Source organism: Orcinus orca, chromosome 15 (assembly GCF_937001465.1).
Source record: "Orcinus orca chromosome 15, mOrcOrc1.1, whole genome shotgun sequence".
In the NCBI taxonomy this organism is placed as follows: domain Eukaryota; kingdom Metazoa; phylum Chordata; class Mammalia; order Artiodactyla; family Delphinidae; genus Orcinus; species Orcinus orca.
In genome coordinates, this window is record NC_064573.1 from 41,332,358 (window position 1) to 41,348,895 (window position 16,538).

General features: G+C 37.8%; 1 protein-coding gene across 1 annotated transcript in view; it reads right to left on the minus strand.

Moving 5' to 3' along the window:
- ASXL3 (ASXL transcriptional regulator 3) overlaps positions 1-16,538 on the minus strand; it is a 178,511-nt gene that overhangs the window by 65,318 nt on the left and 96,655 nt on the right. The window contains exon 8 of the mRNA XM_049697996.1: positions 9,454-9,617. Within this exon, the coding sequence (XP_049553953.1) occupies positions 9,454-9,617 (164 nt within the window). The remainder of the gene's footprint in view (positions 1-9,453; positions 9,618-16,538) is intronic.

The window sequence follows — 16,538 nt, forward strand, 5'->3', positions numbered from 1 at the left end:
CCACATTTTCCTTTCCCTGAGACCTCCACTCACTCTAGCTCCTCTGACCTAACTTTTCTTCCTATCCAGCCTGGACCCCATAATCAACCACCCCAACAAGCATCTCACAAGTCCCCTACAACCTTTCAGCTCCTTTGTAAATCTCCAACACCCTGGCAAAATCCAACTCCTGGCACCAAGCTAAGTGTACCAATACTTAGCACTGTGGGGTGGAAAACACAGAAGCAGACCAAGTGTGTCTGCTGGCATCTGAACTCAGATGGGGCCTCAATGCTGTTCAGCAGCCACTTCTTCCCCAGGATGAAGCCACAGTACAGTCCATCAGGCTGCTTTCCAAAGCCTTTAACTCTTGTGAAAGCCCTAATTCTCTAGCCTCTGAGAAGACAAATACACCACCACCCAGCTGAAAACCCCTCACTCTGCACCATACTCTTCACACTTAGTTATTTCTTCCCTCCTTCTTTCCTGCTTCTCTCCTCTCTGATCTCAGAAATCAACACTTCTTTTTTTCTTAAGCCAGCTTCTTTACCAAGAGAGTCCATTCCTTGCCATCTCTTCTAAGACTTCCATCCATAAATCAAATCCTCTCTCTTCTATCGTCAATTTCTTCTATCAACTGCCTCAGTTTTTAGGACAAAAACATGTTTAAGCCCATCCTAGCTTTAAAAACATACCAATCTTTTGCTATTCTCAAATGAGTAATAAATACTTACTGCCTGAAAGGGGTATTCAATTCTTCCTTCCCCCTCAAATCCAATTACCAAATCATGATGATTTTATTTCTAAAATGCCTGTATTCGATAGAATTGCCCCCCCCCCCCGCACAAGTTCATAGGTTGAAGCCCTAACCATGTGACTATATTTGGAGACATGGCCTTCAAAGAGGTAATTAAGATTAAATGAGGTCGTATAGCTGGGCCCCAACCCAATATGAGGGGTGTCTTTATAAGAAGAGAATGGGACACTAGTGATGCAGGCATGCAGAAAAAAGGTCACGTGAGGACACACAGAGAAGGAGGCTGTCTAAAAGCCGAGAAGAGAGGCCTCAGGAGAATCGAAATATGCTGGCATCTTGAATTTGCAGCCTCCAGAACTGTGAGAAAATAAATTGCTGTTTCTAAGTCACCCAGTCTGTGGTATTTTGTTATGGTAGCCCTAGCAAACTAATACAATGTCTCATGAATGAGGCCTTTCCTTTTCACTCTTTGGCTTCGGCAAAAGTTCTTATGTTTATCAGATATGTTAAACTAGCTTTCTAAGTGGCTTCCCAGGCTATATTCATTGACTAGGAAAACACTTACTGAGCACTTACTATATGCCAGGCACAGTGAATGGGAGAAACAGAGCCACTGTCCTGGGGCTGTTTATTTTCATGAGGAAAGACAAATGAACAGATACATAACCAAGTTAATCATAGACTGTGACAAGTGCAGGAAAGGAAATAAACAGAGAACTAAGACAGAAAACATCCAGAGAGGCTACTTTAGATGGGAGGGGAGGAAAGAAGAGCCTTTATGAGGAGCTGACATTGAGACTTGGTGGAGAAGAACGAGCTGGCCTTGGCAAATGATGCTGAGAAAACATTCCTGGCAGAGCTGTGAGAAAGCACAGAGGCTGAGAGAGAACAGAAGCTGAGGTTTCAGAGGCAGGAAGGAAGATAGTGTGGCTACACCACAGCCAGGTGGAGAATGGGGGAATCTCTCCTCTATTCCATGCTTCATTCTTCCAATAGAGCTCTTTTTCTATAATATAAATCTAATAATGTCATGCTCCAAATGTAAAACCTTGCTATGTTCTACATGGCCTTTTTTACAGGCTTGCTCCAGCCTACCTTTCTAGCCTCAAGTTTCTCACCCTATACCCCAGTCATCTAAAATTATGCGTGGACAGACATCATATACTTCTCTGCCTCTCTCTCGGGTGCCAGGAGCATCATGTAGGGAAAGAGCATCAACTTGGCACTAGACAAACCTGTGTTCAAATTCTGGCTCCCGCGTTTTTACTTGGAAGAAGTTAGGTTAAGTCCTTTTCTCTCCCTGATCCACAGTTTCCACATATGAGGTGGGGTTAATAATGCAGACTCTTTGGAGAGTTACTGTAAGCATTAGTGCTCATCTCTGTAGGAGGCCTAGCACTGTAGGTAATCAGTATTATTATTGATACATATGTTTCCTCTACTAGGAATGCCTGACACACTTCTTAACTTGGGAAACTTCCTCCATTGTTTTGGACCTAGTTCAGTAATACCTTCTCTTGAAACCTTCTCCAACTCCCACAGACAGAACATAATCACCTCCTCCGTGTCACCTTAACACAATGCATATACTAACACCATGGCATGGCTCTGGACCTACAGGTCTTCACCTCACGCCCAGCCCCACTCTTCTCTAACCATTACTTCCCTCAAGGTAGGAAGTGGAACTTACTAATGTTTATATCATCAATGCTTATCCGGCACATAATACATGTTAAATAAACACTGGTTGAATGAATGAACTCTATACCCTAGTCCTCCCCCAAACCACCAGAGTCTGCTTACATCCACATCATTCTACTTCCTCAAAAGGTCTGTCATTCAGGAGCCCGGCAGGTACAGGTGGCTCATTCAAGTCATCATCGTTCAAAGAAAGTAGATTAAAGTGACTATTTATAAAGGTGTGGGCAGGATGCAGCAAAACCACAGAGGACAGTGCATTAAACCAGAGCTAATGATGGGGGCTAGTATTTGACATGAACGGTAAGGGGAGAAGGGGGTGATTGGAATTTGGACAGAGAGAGCTGTGTGGCAAGGGCCTTCTGACAGAAGCTGGTCAGTGGATGTGGCCCGTGCTGACCACACAGGGCAGGTGAGGGGCTCAGCCTCACTTTTCTTCCTCCACCCGATCCCCTGTTGGGGCTTCCCAAGAGCTGAAACCTATTAGAATCCAGAAGGCCTTCTCCTCCCCCTCCTGAGGAATTCAGGCCTGAAGCTAAAATTAACATAGGTCCCTGCATGAGGGGCTCACGATGGCTCAGAGTGGGATCACTGCGCCCAGCGGGGTGAGGTAGAGGGGAGGCCTGGGGAGGAGCTGCAGAGACAGAGCACGGTTTGGTGGTGGTGGGGCGCCTGTACAGGCCAGGCCTGATAAGCAGTGTCAGGGGTCAAGAAGGAAGTGGGGGGAAGGTGCCCAAGCAGGGTGGGTGGGTACGTGGGCCATCATGGAAAGTCAGAGCCTCAAGGAGACCATCCCCATGGGGAGGTATGCTGGCCAACATGGAAGACTGGTTACCTACAAGGGGATTAATCGACTACTTAGATATATTAAGGATAATAGAAACTGAGTTTCTCACTGTCACCGTCAAACAGCTTTGGAAAGGGAGAAAACCAGAATGAACTATGGGGTATTAGATTAGCGTTGAAGGTATTAGTGTGAATTCATGGTTTACAAGATATAGAGGAACATATAGAAATAAATGCAGATAGAAATTGTGCTATGTTTATATATAGGCTCATACTCTTTCTTCTATAAGATGTCCCTTATCTCCAAGACACAGAAGGAGGTGTTCACACACACATACACGCACACACATGTATGGATGTATGCATTCCTATGTATACATACATATATTTCCTAGGTCTGTCATAGATCTGGGAGAAGCAACACCCCAATAGCAAAGAGCAAGTGTTTCGTGAGATACTGACTTCTAAATACCATCTTCCACTAAAGGGAACCACGGCTCCTTGGAGAAAGGATTCATTCCAGGGCTGAGACAGGGAAAGTACAAGATGAGACTGAAACAATTCCATGTATTTTAAAGTAATGAAATGCTCGAAGAGTGATGGAGACACGTCAGAAGACACAGGAGCCAGCTTGAACAGGCTCCTAGTGACCAAATGTGGACAACTGAGCATAATAACCTATTGAAAAACTAGGAAACAAGGAAACCATACAGATAGGAGTAAGTGGATAAACTGAGAGTCTCAAGAACAGGATATATCCTCACAAAATACTATTTAATTACAAAGAGGGAAGAAGTAACTTTACACTGAAGAAACTCGGCGGATACATTTTAATCAAATGACTGGGAGAAATCAAAATTGTGTGCTACCTCATAGGTGCAAGGAGAATATAGCATCATTTATCGTATTCCTCCCAACGGTACACAATCTGAATCTGATCACTAGGAAATATGACACAAACTAACATTAGCCTATAATCTTCAAAAGTGTCAAAATCATGAAAGTCAAGAGATGATTAAAGAACTCTTCTAGAATGAAGGAGACTAAAAAGATACGACAACTAAATAAAATGACAGATTCCATACTGAATCTTGTTGCTAAAAGTGACATTACTGGGACAGGTGGCTAAACTGGAATAGAGTCTAAGAATCACACAGTAAGAATGATCAATGCTAGCTTCCTGATCTTGATTGGCTGCACTGTGCTTATGCAAGAGCACGCCCTTGTTTGTAGGAAAAAGCAGGCTTAAAGTCATAATATACTGAGGGTGGGGGGAGGGATGGATAATGAGGCTTGAAACTTCTTCTCTAATATATCTTTAAATTTTGTGAAAGTTTATGATTATTTCAAAATTCAAAAAAAAAAAAAAGAAAGGAAGACAGAGGCATCCTATCTCTTGATGCAGTAGTCCATACGTGGATTACTCTCCATATACAGCCTCCTGGAGCAAAGCAGAGAAAAGAAGGTGGAGGGTGGATCTAAAGGAACAAAGAAAAGATGTCCCACTTACTCCCCAGTGACTTCCTAATGTCCATCTGAGACACTTGCCTGTACATAACCTCCCCATTGATGATCTCTCATGGATTTGCTATTTTCTATCTATTCCCTGGCTCCTCCCATACCCTTTCTAATACTTTCTTACAAATATATGTACTCCTTTGGGATGGCCATGATATCTCACAGGCTCATCAAATCCCATAGCTGACAGTATAATCTACGTAAATTTTAATCACTAATTCCATCTTCTCCAGTCACAAAACCTCAATATATATAGCCATCTTTGGACATTTCATATAGTTTATAGAAGCATCTCAACCCAACGTGTTAAAAACCAAACTCAACACCTACCCTACTACAGTGGACATGAGAGTTGACTTCTCCCCCACCCTCCACTGCATAGCCTCTAATAGAACTTCCTAAAAACCAGATTTCTAAAGTTTTCCTGACATCTCCACAGTGCACCATTCTACTTCAGGAGTTGGTGAGCACCCTAAAATTCAGGAGTAGGCCTGGTTGCTTTAAACCAATCCGCATATTCCACTTCCTCAGCTAGGGTCGTTGTTTAAGAAGTAGTCACTGTGATCTACTGATACGTAGTATCATTCTCGTGACTCAGGTTTATCTTTGAAATACTGGGACAGAAGTATTTTCTCCATGAATGTGAACCAATAGGCAAATACCCATTTTTGGATTCAGGTAGCCATCCTACTACAAAGGGATTCAGGTTTAGAAGAGTGCCAACAAGGGAGAGATTTTTTAAAAATGAATTCATTAAACACAGTTAAATGGGTCCTTGATAATAACTGAATTCCAGGACCAGCAACCAGAAGCCCACTCTAACCTCCATCTTATAATTACCTGAGCCAATAAATCCCCTTTATATTTAAGTCAGTTTGAGTTCGGTTTTCTGTTGCTTGCAGTATAATGTGTGGAAAGCAAACTTAAATACAAAACTAGTTGTGACACTGTCATAAAACAACTAGAAGTATGTAAAAAAATGTAATCTAAGATAAACAGACCTCTAGAGAAAGAAAGAAAAGTACAAATATAGAAAAAAAAAATACAGGTTGGCTTAATGATAGTTGGCACTGGCAAGGTAAATGGGAAACCTAGCTTCCCTTATTTTAAAGATGTAATAATGAAATAAGCCTTGGCTTCATTTGGCCCAGAATAGGACAGCCGGTAGGACTGCTTCAGGGGAGAAATCAGGCAGAAACCTGGGGTAGTCAAAGGAGGGAAACGAAAAAACTGGGAATTTCAAATTTTGTAAAAATACGTGAAAACAAGCTTTTGTACAAGTGAAATTCATAGGTATTTCACATAATTACAGTACCTTCCCCTCGCTCAAATAAATCTTTGTAATCAGATTCACATTTCCATGCCTTTCCTACTCATTCTGGCCTAGAAAATGGTGATGTTCACCGACTTTTGGGGTTTTATAAACTGAAGTGAAATAGACCGGTTTTGGAAGGTTGTTTCATCAAGTTGCCTGTTCCTTTCTGCTGGGAGGTAGGGTTGAGCTCAACTCTAGCAGGGCCCGGAGAAAGAGCTCTAAACTTCTTGATGTCAAATGCTAATAGGCCCACAGAGCCTTCCTGTCCTCCCAAGTCACCCTAAATAAAATCTCCATTTGCCTTCCAGACCTTCTACAGACCTTCTTCTTCCAGACCATCCCATAGGCAGTGTCATTTATTCCCACTCTTCTGGGTTGAAAATATGCCGGGAATTCAGTCCTTTCTTTTCTTTTCCAAGGCCAATGTCTAAGGTCAGACTCTTATCTCTTATTTCAACTACTGTGACTGTCTCTTGCCCAGTCTCCCTGGGTCTTATCTTTCTGCCTCTCCAATACATTTTTTTACAGAGCTACTGGCTCCTAAGAGAAAATAATGACAATATGTTATTTATCCTTTGGATCTTCTTCTCCTGCCCTACGTCTAGGCACTAAAATATTTATTTAAATTATTTTATGTATGCTGTTTCTCATTTGAGAAATCTCTGATGGTGCCCACTGGTTTCAGAAAAAGTTAAAAGAGCTTAATCTGCAACCAGGGTCATCGAGGTTTAGACCATATTACCCTTTAGCACAGCATCCTACCACACACACAGCAAGTCTGTGTAAACGACAAGCTCTCCCTCTGTAAAATTCACTTTCCCTTGGCTCTACTTACAAAACACCTATTAGTCCTTCAAGGTTCAAGTTAAGTATCTGTTCCACCATAAAATCTTCTCCAATACTACTTTCAGATTAAAGTTTTTCATCCTTCTGCCTTCTGAGGACTTTATATTTCTATTTGACATTTATGTCACTCTGCCTGGTCTTATACTAAATTTGGTATAGATCTATCCAGTTATCAGACTTCTTTCCTAGTAAAGAGGAAACTGTATTTCAGCATGAGGTTGTCTTTCTCCTCCGTCTGTTATTCCTCTGGAAGATTCATTCCTGAAGCCTCTGTATTTAGCACAGTATATGCAGCACATAATACATGCTCAGTAAGTATTTCTTGAATAAATGATTTCCCAATGGACTACATGTTCTTTGAGAACAGGTATTGTGCCTTATTCATTTATATTTCTCACAGTGACTGGAAAAAACTGAGTAACAGAAACTGCTACAGGTTGAATTCAATATTAGGCTTATTGACACTGCCTCCTGGGTTCCTGAAATATTTGGCTAATCCAAGGACAATTTGTCATTTCTTCTTTCCAAAAAGACTGGAGTACTTTACATATGCCAAATCTTATTCCAGGATCTGGAGGTACAACTGTAAACAAGACAAACCACACATACGTTGAAGTGCAGGCAATAGTCACGTAGCTAATAATCCACCTCCCCCTGCCGAAAAAATAAAGTTTTTCTAAACACCTGAACTCAATCCTCAGTCACACCAGCTTGAAACCCAGGAATGATCAGGGGCTTCTCCCTAGACCTTGCTTCAAGTGTTATTTGACAAAATGTACAATTGCCACCACTGGATGATGGTGCTACTGATGATGGTGGTGATGAGGAAGGTGACTGCACGGTCCTACTCCTCTTCGAGTTCAAGGCTATTCTCCAAATTCAAGCCCTCATTCTGCCTTTTGGAATAACTAAAATTGCTTTCTAACAACACTTTCATGCTTCCCATCTCTAACATTCCCTTTTCAGTATCGCCAGGATAATTTTCTTAAAAAGCAGTGATCTTATTACATTATAGCTCTGTTCAAAAGCCCTCAGTGTCTTTGCACTGCAAACACAGCGTGAACACTGTTTAGACTCCTCAGTGTCACACTCAAGGCACCTTCCAAAATTGACTTCTAATTTGTCTTTCCAGACTCATCTGCATTGTTGTTCCTATAATCCAGACTCCCACAAAATCAGCTTTTGATTTGGTATCTTTGAATCTTTCACATAAAATACATCTCCATCTATTTTATTCAAATTCTGCCTATACCTCTAGGCCCAATTCAAGGATCTTGTATTTGTCTCTGATTTTTTTCCCTTCTACATATAAAAGCTCAGTTTACTTTGTGCTCTCCCCGCTAAGCTTACCTGTTTCTACCTCATATTTTCATTGTTCAGGAATATAGCTTCTGTATCCAACTAGAGTGTATTTAATCATTGATTCAATAAACATGCAATAGGCACTTACTAATAGATATTTCCATTATTCCAAAGCACCAAACATGTATTATATTCATAGTAAATACTGAACAAATTTTCAAACAAAAATGTACTCAAAATCAAAATAGTATTTTTCTAAATATGAACAATAATCTCCACCAAAGAGATACATAAGAATGATAGAAGACAGCAGCTTATCAAATTTTAAGTATGTATGAAAGGGTGGGTAAGTTAGGAGAAAACAGAATCAAATAAAAAGCTAAGAAAATTTATTCAAAATAATGTGGAAATATTGAATCAATCTTGCCCATTTCAATTTATGGATGTACCTATCATTTTGAGATACAAATTCATAAACACATGTACATTATGTCCATCAACTGGAAACTATATACAGTGTCAAAATTTATTGAAATGAGAATCACAAGGAAATGTAACAGTTTTGTGAAATTTAATAAAAGTTTATGCGATGAAATATTTTTTTTCTTTTCAAAGGAAACAGCTTTAGAAGATGATTGATGCCTGCTATTATGAGTCTATATTTGTATTTCCTTATTTTAGAGGCTTTTAAAAAATACAAAAATACACTTAAAGCACTTTTAGTTATACTAAAAAAAAAGATAAAAGGTGATTATTTATAGGCAATCATACTCACAATGATAGACTCTCAGAAGCCAAATCCAAACATAAATTTTAAATGGTTTAAATGGTTTTTGGAAAGAGCTGAGAATGAAAATATTTACATAATTTCTTAGAAACCCTGGCTTTTTATTGCTGCACTTCAATATTCCCTCGGGGCAAAGGGGAAGCTACTTCAAAGATTTATTTGATACTGGAACGTTTGATTTCTTTGTTTTTCCTGCCCAGTGTAGGTAGGTCTGTTGTTTTCACTCTATGGCAATATGCTGTATTTTAAAATTTGAATTTGCTCACTAGTGATAATGAAAAATGAGTCTGTTTAGGCAGATTAAGCAAACACACCAATGCTAGCATTTAAGTATATAAATTACACAAATATACTAGATTATTAGAAAACTATCCATCCATGTATCAGTCATCTTCGATAACAGACCTGCCAGTTCATAATAATATAACTGGTGACTAATACCAAATGTCTGAAACTTCTACTTACCTGCCTATCCACTTCTGGGAGCAAAAGCAGGAGGTATTGTTGAAAATGCTGAGGTAAGGAAGCAAACGTATGTTTATTTATTAATGCCCTCAAGTTAGTGTTGACAAGAATAGATCCCGGGGTTTCTATGTCAATATCCTCAGCTTTGGTCCATTTCAAGTGTCCTGTGATAAATAAGCAAGAGGTATGAATTCACTATAGATTGGGAAAAACATACACCTGTACACACACATATGTATACTGACTCGCTCTCTATATATATGTATTATATATATATATATATTTGATAATGTATTTAATTCTCTCTCTTTTAAGAATGATATTTCAGAATGAAATCTCCAAAGTTTCTTTGGGTTTCTATCTTGCCTTAGTTGTCTTTAATTTTCATAATGTCTACTTCACTCAATACCATCTGTATTTTTAACTCAAAGTAGCACCAGGTGTAGATAAAGAAGTATTTTAATTACGGTCTTCCAATTAATCAGAATCCTCAAAAACTTTAGGAGCATAAATGGTAACAACTACAGTTTTTGTAGATTCTATAAGACTTAGGATCAATGATAACAATAAGAGTGCTGTTAATTTTAATGGAGATAATGAGAGCATTATAGCTGATAGCTGTGTGCTCCCCAAGTGTCACGCACAGCACTAAGCACTGGAGTATTTCAGAAGATGCCTATTCAGGGTAATTTAAGGGTAATACTTTAAAACAGCAATCCTTTATAAAAATATTAGCTGTGAGGCCTGAAATGCCAGTACGCTTTGTAGGATAATTCTACAACTCAGGTACAATGACCTCCAACAGACGGCTGTATATAGAGCCCACAATTCGAAATTACGACACACAAGGGAAAAATCCACCATAAGGGACAGTCAGCTGATGCATCAAACGGAAGAATTACCACTCTCAGTTGCTTGAGTTAAGAGAATCACTTGAATGTGATTTTAATAGAGTGTGATCTAAATCAAGGGTCAGCAAATTATTGCCCATGCACTATATCCAGTCCAGTGGCTGCTGGTAAACAAACTTTTACTGGAACACAGACATGCCCAATTGTTTAGCTACTGTCTAGATGTGCCTTCGCACTACAATGCTGAGTTGAATAGTTGTGACAGAAATCACATGACTCGCAAAGCCTACAGCATTTACTCTCTGGCCCCTAACAGAAAAACTTGCTGCCCCTTGTTTTAAACAATAGAAACAAAAAAGAAAAGAAATTCATTATGAAAACACAGGACACTGTAATTTTAAAAATAGGCAGATTTGAAACAGAAACAGATAGAACTTCTAGAAATGAAAATTTAGTTTAAAAATTTTTTAAATATTCCATGGATACAATGAAATAACTATTGAATAAATATAGAGTTGATGAAAATATCTTGAATGCAGCATTAAAAATGATGAGTCAAGAAAGCAGGAGAGAGAAAAAATAAAGGGAATGGAATAAGCAGTCGGGATGCACATTTACAGGAGTTTGAGAATGAAAAAACACAGCAAATGGCAGAGAGGCAATATTTGAAGAGCTAATGTCTGAAAGTTTTAGAACTGAAAAAATGATAAGAGTCCTCAGATAAAGCAACATACCAAATCTCAAAAAGGATAAATACCCATTCCTCCATCCGATGTGTTGAAATAGCAAAACATCAAAAATAAAAAGAATACCTTAAAACAGTTTCGAACAAAAATAGATTACCTCCAAAGGGATCACAATAAGACACAGGAACCTTATCATCAATAAATTACAGATGACAATGAAGTATCTTCAAAGGGCCAAAAGAAAAGAAGCACTGATCTAGAATTTCGTTAATAAAGTCCCTTTAAATGGCAATGATATTAACGATATAAGAATATTTTCAGTATCCAAAATGGAAACTATCCCTTAGAGAATCTTGCTGAAAAAGTACTAGTGGATGTTCTTAACAAATAAAGAAATTAACTCAAAGAATGAATGAGTGGGTTGCAGAAGCAATGACAAACTAAAAGATTCACAGACATGAGTAACTCCAAATAAACATTAACAGTGAAAAATAATACTAACAACTAATGAGAATTAAAACAAAATGGAAAAAAACCACAAAAAACAGGAGACAGCAATTGCATGAGAGATGGGAAGGTGTGATTGAAATGAGAACACCATATAACCCTGGCACTGTTTGGAAACAGGAGAGATACTGTTAGTTTGTTAAAACTCTACAGGTAGTGTCCTTCTTTGTTTCTTGTAAGGGTCTTTATTTTAAAGTCTATTTTGTCTGATATGAGAATTGCTACTCCAGCTGACTTCCATTTGCATGCAAGGGATCAATCCAAGATTTAACAATTGTAAATATTTATGCACCCAACATAGGAGCACCTCGATACATAAGGCAAATGCTAACTGCCATAAAAGGGGAAATCGACAGTAACACAATCATAGTAGGGGACTTTAACACCCCACTTTCACCAATGGACAGATTATCCAAAATGAAAATAGCTAAGGAAACACAAGCTTTAAATGATACATTAAACAAGATGGACTTAATTGATATTTATAGGACATTCCATCCAAAAAACTCTGTAGGTAGTCAATGGGAGAAATGGAAAAGACTTATAACTTCCAAATAAACTCATGGAAGGAAAACTCAATCACATGAAGGCATAAAAGGAGAAAAAGAAATTTTGATTAAGTCCCCAACACAGTAAAAAAAAAACAAATGGATTTCATATTAGATTTTAAAAGTAACACAATCTGATTATATACTGCTTTACAAGAGATATACTTAAAATAAAAATCACATGGAACAGAAGAAAATGAGGAGATAAACTAAGACATACCAGGCAGACATTCAAAACATCAAAAAAAGCAATACTACAATATTAACATCAAAGATAAACAAAGGTAAAAAAAAAACCTTATTGGGGATAAGAACGTAATTCCTTGAGTATAAAAGGAATAATTCACTGGAAAGATACAATGACCTAGAGCCTGCATCCATTTCAACAGCATAGCATTCAAAATTTAAAATTGAGAGAATTAAAAAGAGAAATTGGCACTATATAATGCCAGTGGAACATCTGAACATATTTTACCAGACATTGAGATAACAAGCAAAAAACTTGTCTTGTGAATACCAAGGACTTTAAAAACTCAATAATCGATCTTAAACCAATGAATTTAACATAGGACACTGCACTGAGCCCTTAAGAGAAAGCAATTTTTTGGTCAGCACTCAGGAAACAGTAAAGAAAACAAAAAAACAACAAAAAACCCCAAAAGCTGACCACTGAGTCTCAAAAATACTGAAGAATAATATAAAACCTCATATCTCTATCCACAAAGAAGTAAAATTAGATATCAATAACATAGCAACTCTCCAATCTTCCCACACTCATTATATATTTGGACATTTGGAAGTACACTTCTAAGTACCTCACAAGTTAAAGAAATGTTTTGTAATGGAAATTACAAAATATTTACATTCTAAATGATAATGCCAAAATTTGTAAAATGCAGCTGAATTTGTTTTAAAAATAAATTGTATATATTCGAGAGTAGAAAAAATATTGAAAATTCAAGAGTTAAGTGTGCAAATCAAGAAGTTAATGAATGAACTATAGAATAAAAACCGGAGAAAGAAGAAAGGAGAAAGATTGTAAAGAATAAGAGTACACATTCATGAAATAGAAAAGAACAATGAAGACCATCAAGAACAGAAAAAGGGGCTTCCCTGGTGGCGCAGTGGATGAGAGTCCGCCTGCCGATGCAGGGGACACGGGTTCGTGCCCTGGTCTGGGAAGATCCCACATGCTGCGGAGCGGCTGGGCCTGTGAGCCATGGCCGCTGAGGCTGCGCGTCTGGAGCCTGTGCTCCACAACGGGAGAGGCCACAACAGTGAGAGGCCCGCGTACCGAAGAAAAAATAATAAATAAATAAAATTCAAAAAAAAAAAAAAAAAGAACAGAAAAAGGATTTTTTTAAGACTAATAAAATAGGTATAAATCTAGTGAGAGATGGCATAAATAAACATGAATAGGAATGAAAGGTAGGCACATAATTTGAGATACAGTATAGATATACAAGGCAAATAAAATTATAATTAAAATTTGATTTTAAATAGTATAATATGCATAAAAATCATACTACTATGACTTTAGCCAATATCTTTGAAGACATAAAAGTATTTCAAGTTTGCAAATTTTCAAATTATATTAAAAATAGCAAACCTCAGTAAATGTGTGAAAACTTTTGTAAAATAAATAGACAACCCCTCCTTCCGCACATACATGCACAGCACATATTACAAATAGCTCTAAAGACGAATTTTACCAATACATCAAGGAACTCTCCCCCCACTCATTTTATACTTATTCCAGTGAATACGTAAAGAAAGCTCTTCAGTTCACTTTATGAAGTTAATATAACTTTTATTCCAAAATAAGGACAAACAAAGACAATATGAGAGAGAAAATCTGTTGGCCAATCTCACTTATAAACACAAAAAGTACAAAAATTTTATCTATTTTTTTTGCCCAACAAACTCCTAACATTTGTTAGAAATGAAGTCAAGGTGACAGGTATATAGATGTATGTTTTATTAGCATCTGTATTTTTCTATATGTTTCAAGTATTTCACAGGGAGATAAAATAGACTACAAGAAGAGAATTAGGAAGAAGCTTATTTTCTCAGCAGAGAAGGCAGAGGCAAAACCTAGAGACAGAAATGTTGAAAATACAGGAAAGGAATTTGCTTAATGCTTACGTATGGCCGAAATACTCTCCATATGAGGGAGTTGAGGTCATTTACCAAGAGTAACTTTGGGAAGGAGTATTGGGGAAATGAGAAAATCATAAAATTTTAGAAACATGTATTATGGACAATGTGAGAAATAGAACTTATGCTGTTGGTTACTATTTGGTATGGTTCAAAATATTTAAGGGTATCAGGGAAAAAAAAGACTATGTGCCTCTCTAAATGTTTTATGATAAAGTCAAAAGAAGATCTATTTCAAAGATGTCCATCTAAGCAAAATTATGTTTTATAATTTTGGAACAAAGACAGAGCAGATGAACTTACTGCTAAATTTGTTGCCACACAGGATGTTTAATTCCATTTTAATTATCCTTACATACTTACTCTTAATTGGCTTAAGAACAAGCTCATTATATCTGATTGTCTTATCTCATTAAAGCTGGTACCTCATCTCCCTACACTAAGCAGAGGAAGAAAAGAGGTAGTCATTTTAGTGTCTAATTCCTGGACACTAGAGAGTATAAAGTAGCTGAGGTCCGGAGAAGCAAAGAAGCAACAATTGCCGAATTGCCACAGTAAGTGTCTGTGCTATAGAAGACGACACTTTGTAGTCATAATAAAAATCATGGGAAAGTGTCTGATGAGGATCAGGGAAATTATTATTTTGACCAAAGGGAGTCGAATAAAGGAATCTGAATAAAGGCTGCAGACTTTGGAGACCTTGCTGGCTTAGAGCCTCCTATTTCCCAGAAGGGAAGCCACACAGTATTTGTGCATAAAATGTGCACACAAGATGTACTCACATACACTCACACAGAGGGAAGGAGCACAAGAAAGAGGCAGACCAAGGCCTTTGGTTGCAAGAGGAACTGCCCAAAGAAATACAGAAAGAGTTCAAAATGAGAGTTCTTCGTTGTCTCAAAGAAATTAGAGACAAATGGATTCTGAAAGAGCTCAGAGAAGAAAAATAGGCTTTCAAAGAGTAAAGTCTAGGGAAAAAAAATTATCAGAGGGCAAAATCTAATCATCTACGACATAAATCCAAGTGCCCTTTACAAATGAAGAAATTGTGTAAACAGTCTACCGGGGAGCACTGAATCCATTACCATATAGTACCAGGGGGGTAGTGAACTATGGGGATTATGGTAAAAAAAAAAAAAAAATTATTAAATGTTAACAACCTTGATGTTTAAAAAATAATACAACAAAAACATGGAGTTAGGAGGGACCATAAGTATAATTATCTCCCTATCCTTTACAATATATTGTCCAAAGCTTGAGTAGTTAAAATGATCATCACTCCTATTCCAGTTTTTCATATTTTTAGTATCTTTGGAGAGAACTTTTAGATATGAATATATCTCGTGGCGATGTTTAGCAATTTTGTTTTTGGTTTTACTTCCATTCTTTTTTATTATTCAGGCTAAACTTAATTAAATTTAGTACTTTTAATTAAAATGATATAATTCAATTTTTCTAAGATGACCCCGGACTATGGCTACACATTAGGAGATGTCAAATAATATTTATAAAACACTGGGGGAGGTTATTTTTTTTTATTTTTATTTTTTGCAGTACACGGGCCTCTCATTGTTGTGGCCTCTCCCGTTGTGGAGCACAGGCTCCGGATGTGCAGGCTCAGCGGCCACGGCTCACGGGCCCAGCCGCTCTGCGGCATGTGGGATCTTCCCGGACCGGGGCACGAACCCGTGTCCCCTGCATCGGCAGGCGGACTCTCAACCACTGCGCCACCAGGGAAGCCTGGGGGAAGTTATTTTTGATGATAGTATTTAGGGTTACTCTTCAAATTTATTTTCCTGCATTAATTTATTTCAAAAGTATGTAACATTTTATGAAACCAGCAAAGTTGTAATTCTTCACAACAAAAAGATTAAACCAAATAAAATATATTGGAATGAATCCCAGAAGTTGAGCTCAGCAAGGACATTTATTAAAAACCCCTCAGAGATATCCATTAGAAGCTTGGATTTGTTTAGTAAGTAATTTTTAAACTCCTACTGTGTGATTGCGTAGGAAGAAGCATAATTAAAAACTGGTGTAAGTCAACGACCCTTAATTCAAGGAACTTACATTTTAGTTATGATTCTAAAACGCTGCACAGAACAAAGAATCCTTTACTCTGTAAGATTCCTAAGGTCACAGGACATCAGAAACATTACTTTCTAGAAGACACATGGGATCCTATCTGGAGATGGTCACCTTTAAGGCCCTTTCTTTCCTTTTGCATGTTTTCACTTTCCATTGTATGGTGCTGGGCATATATTGGAGGCTTAATAAGTACTACCAACTTCATTTGCACAAAATAAGCCATTGTACTCAGCTGCTTGTTGGGTTAC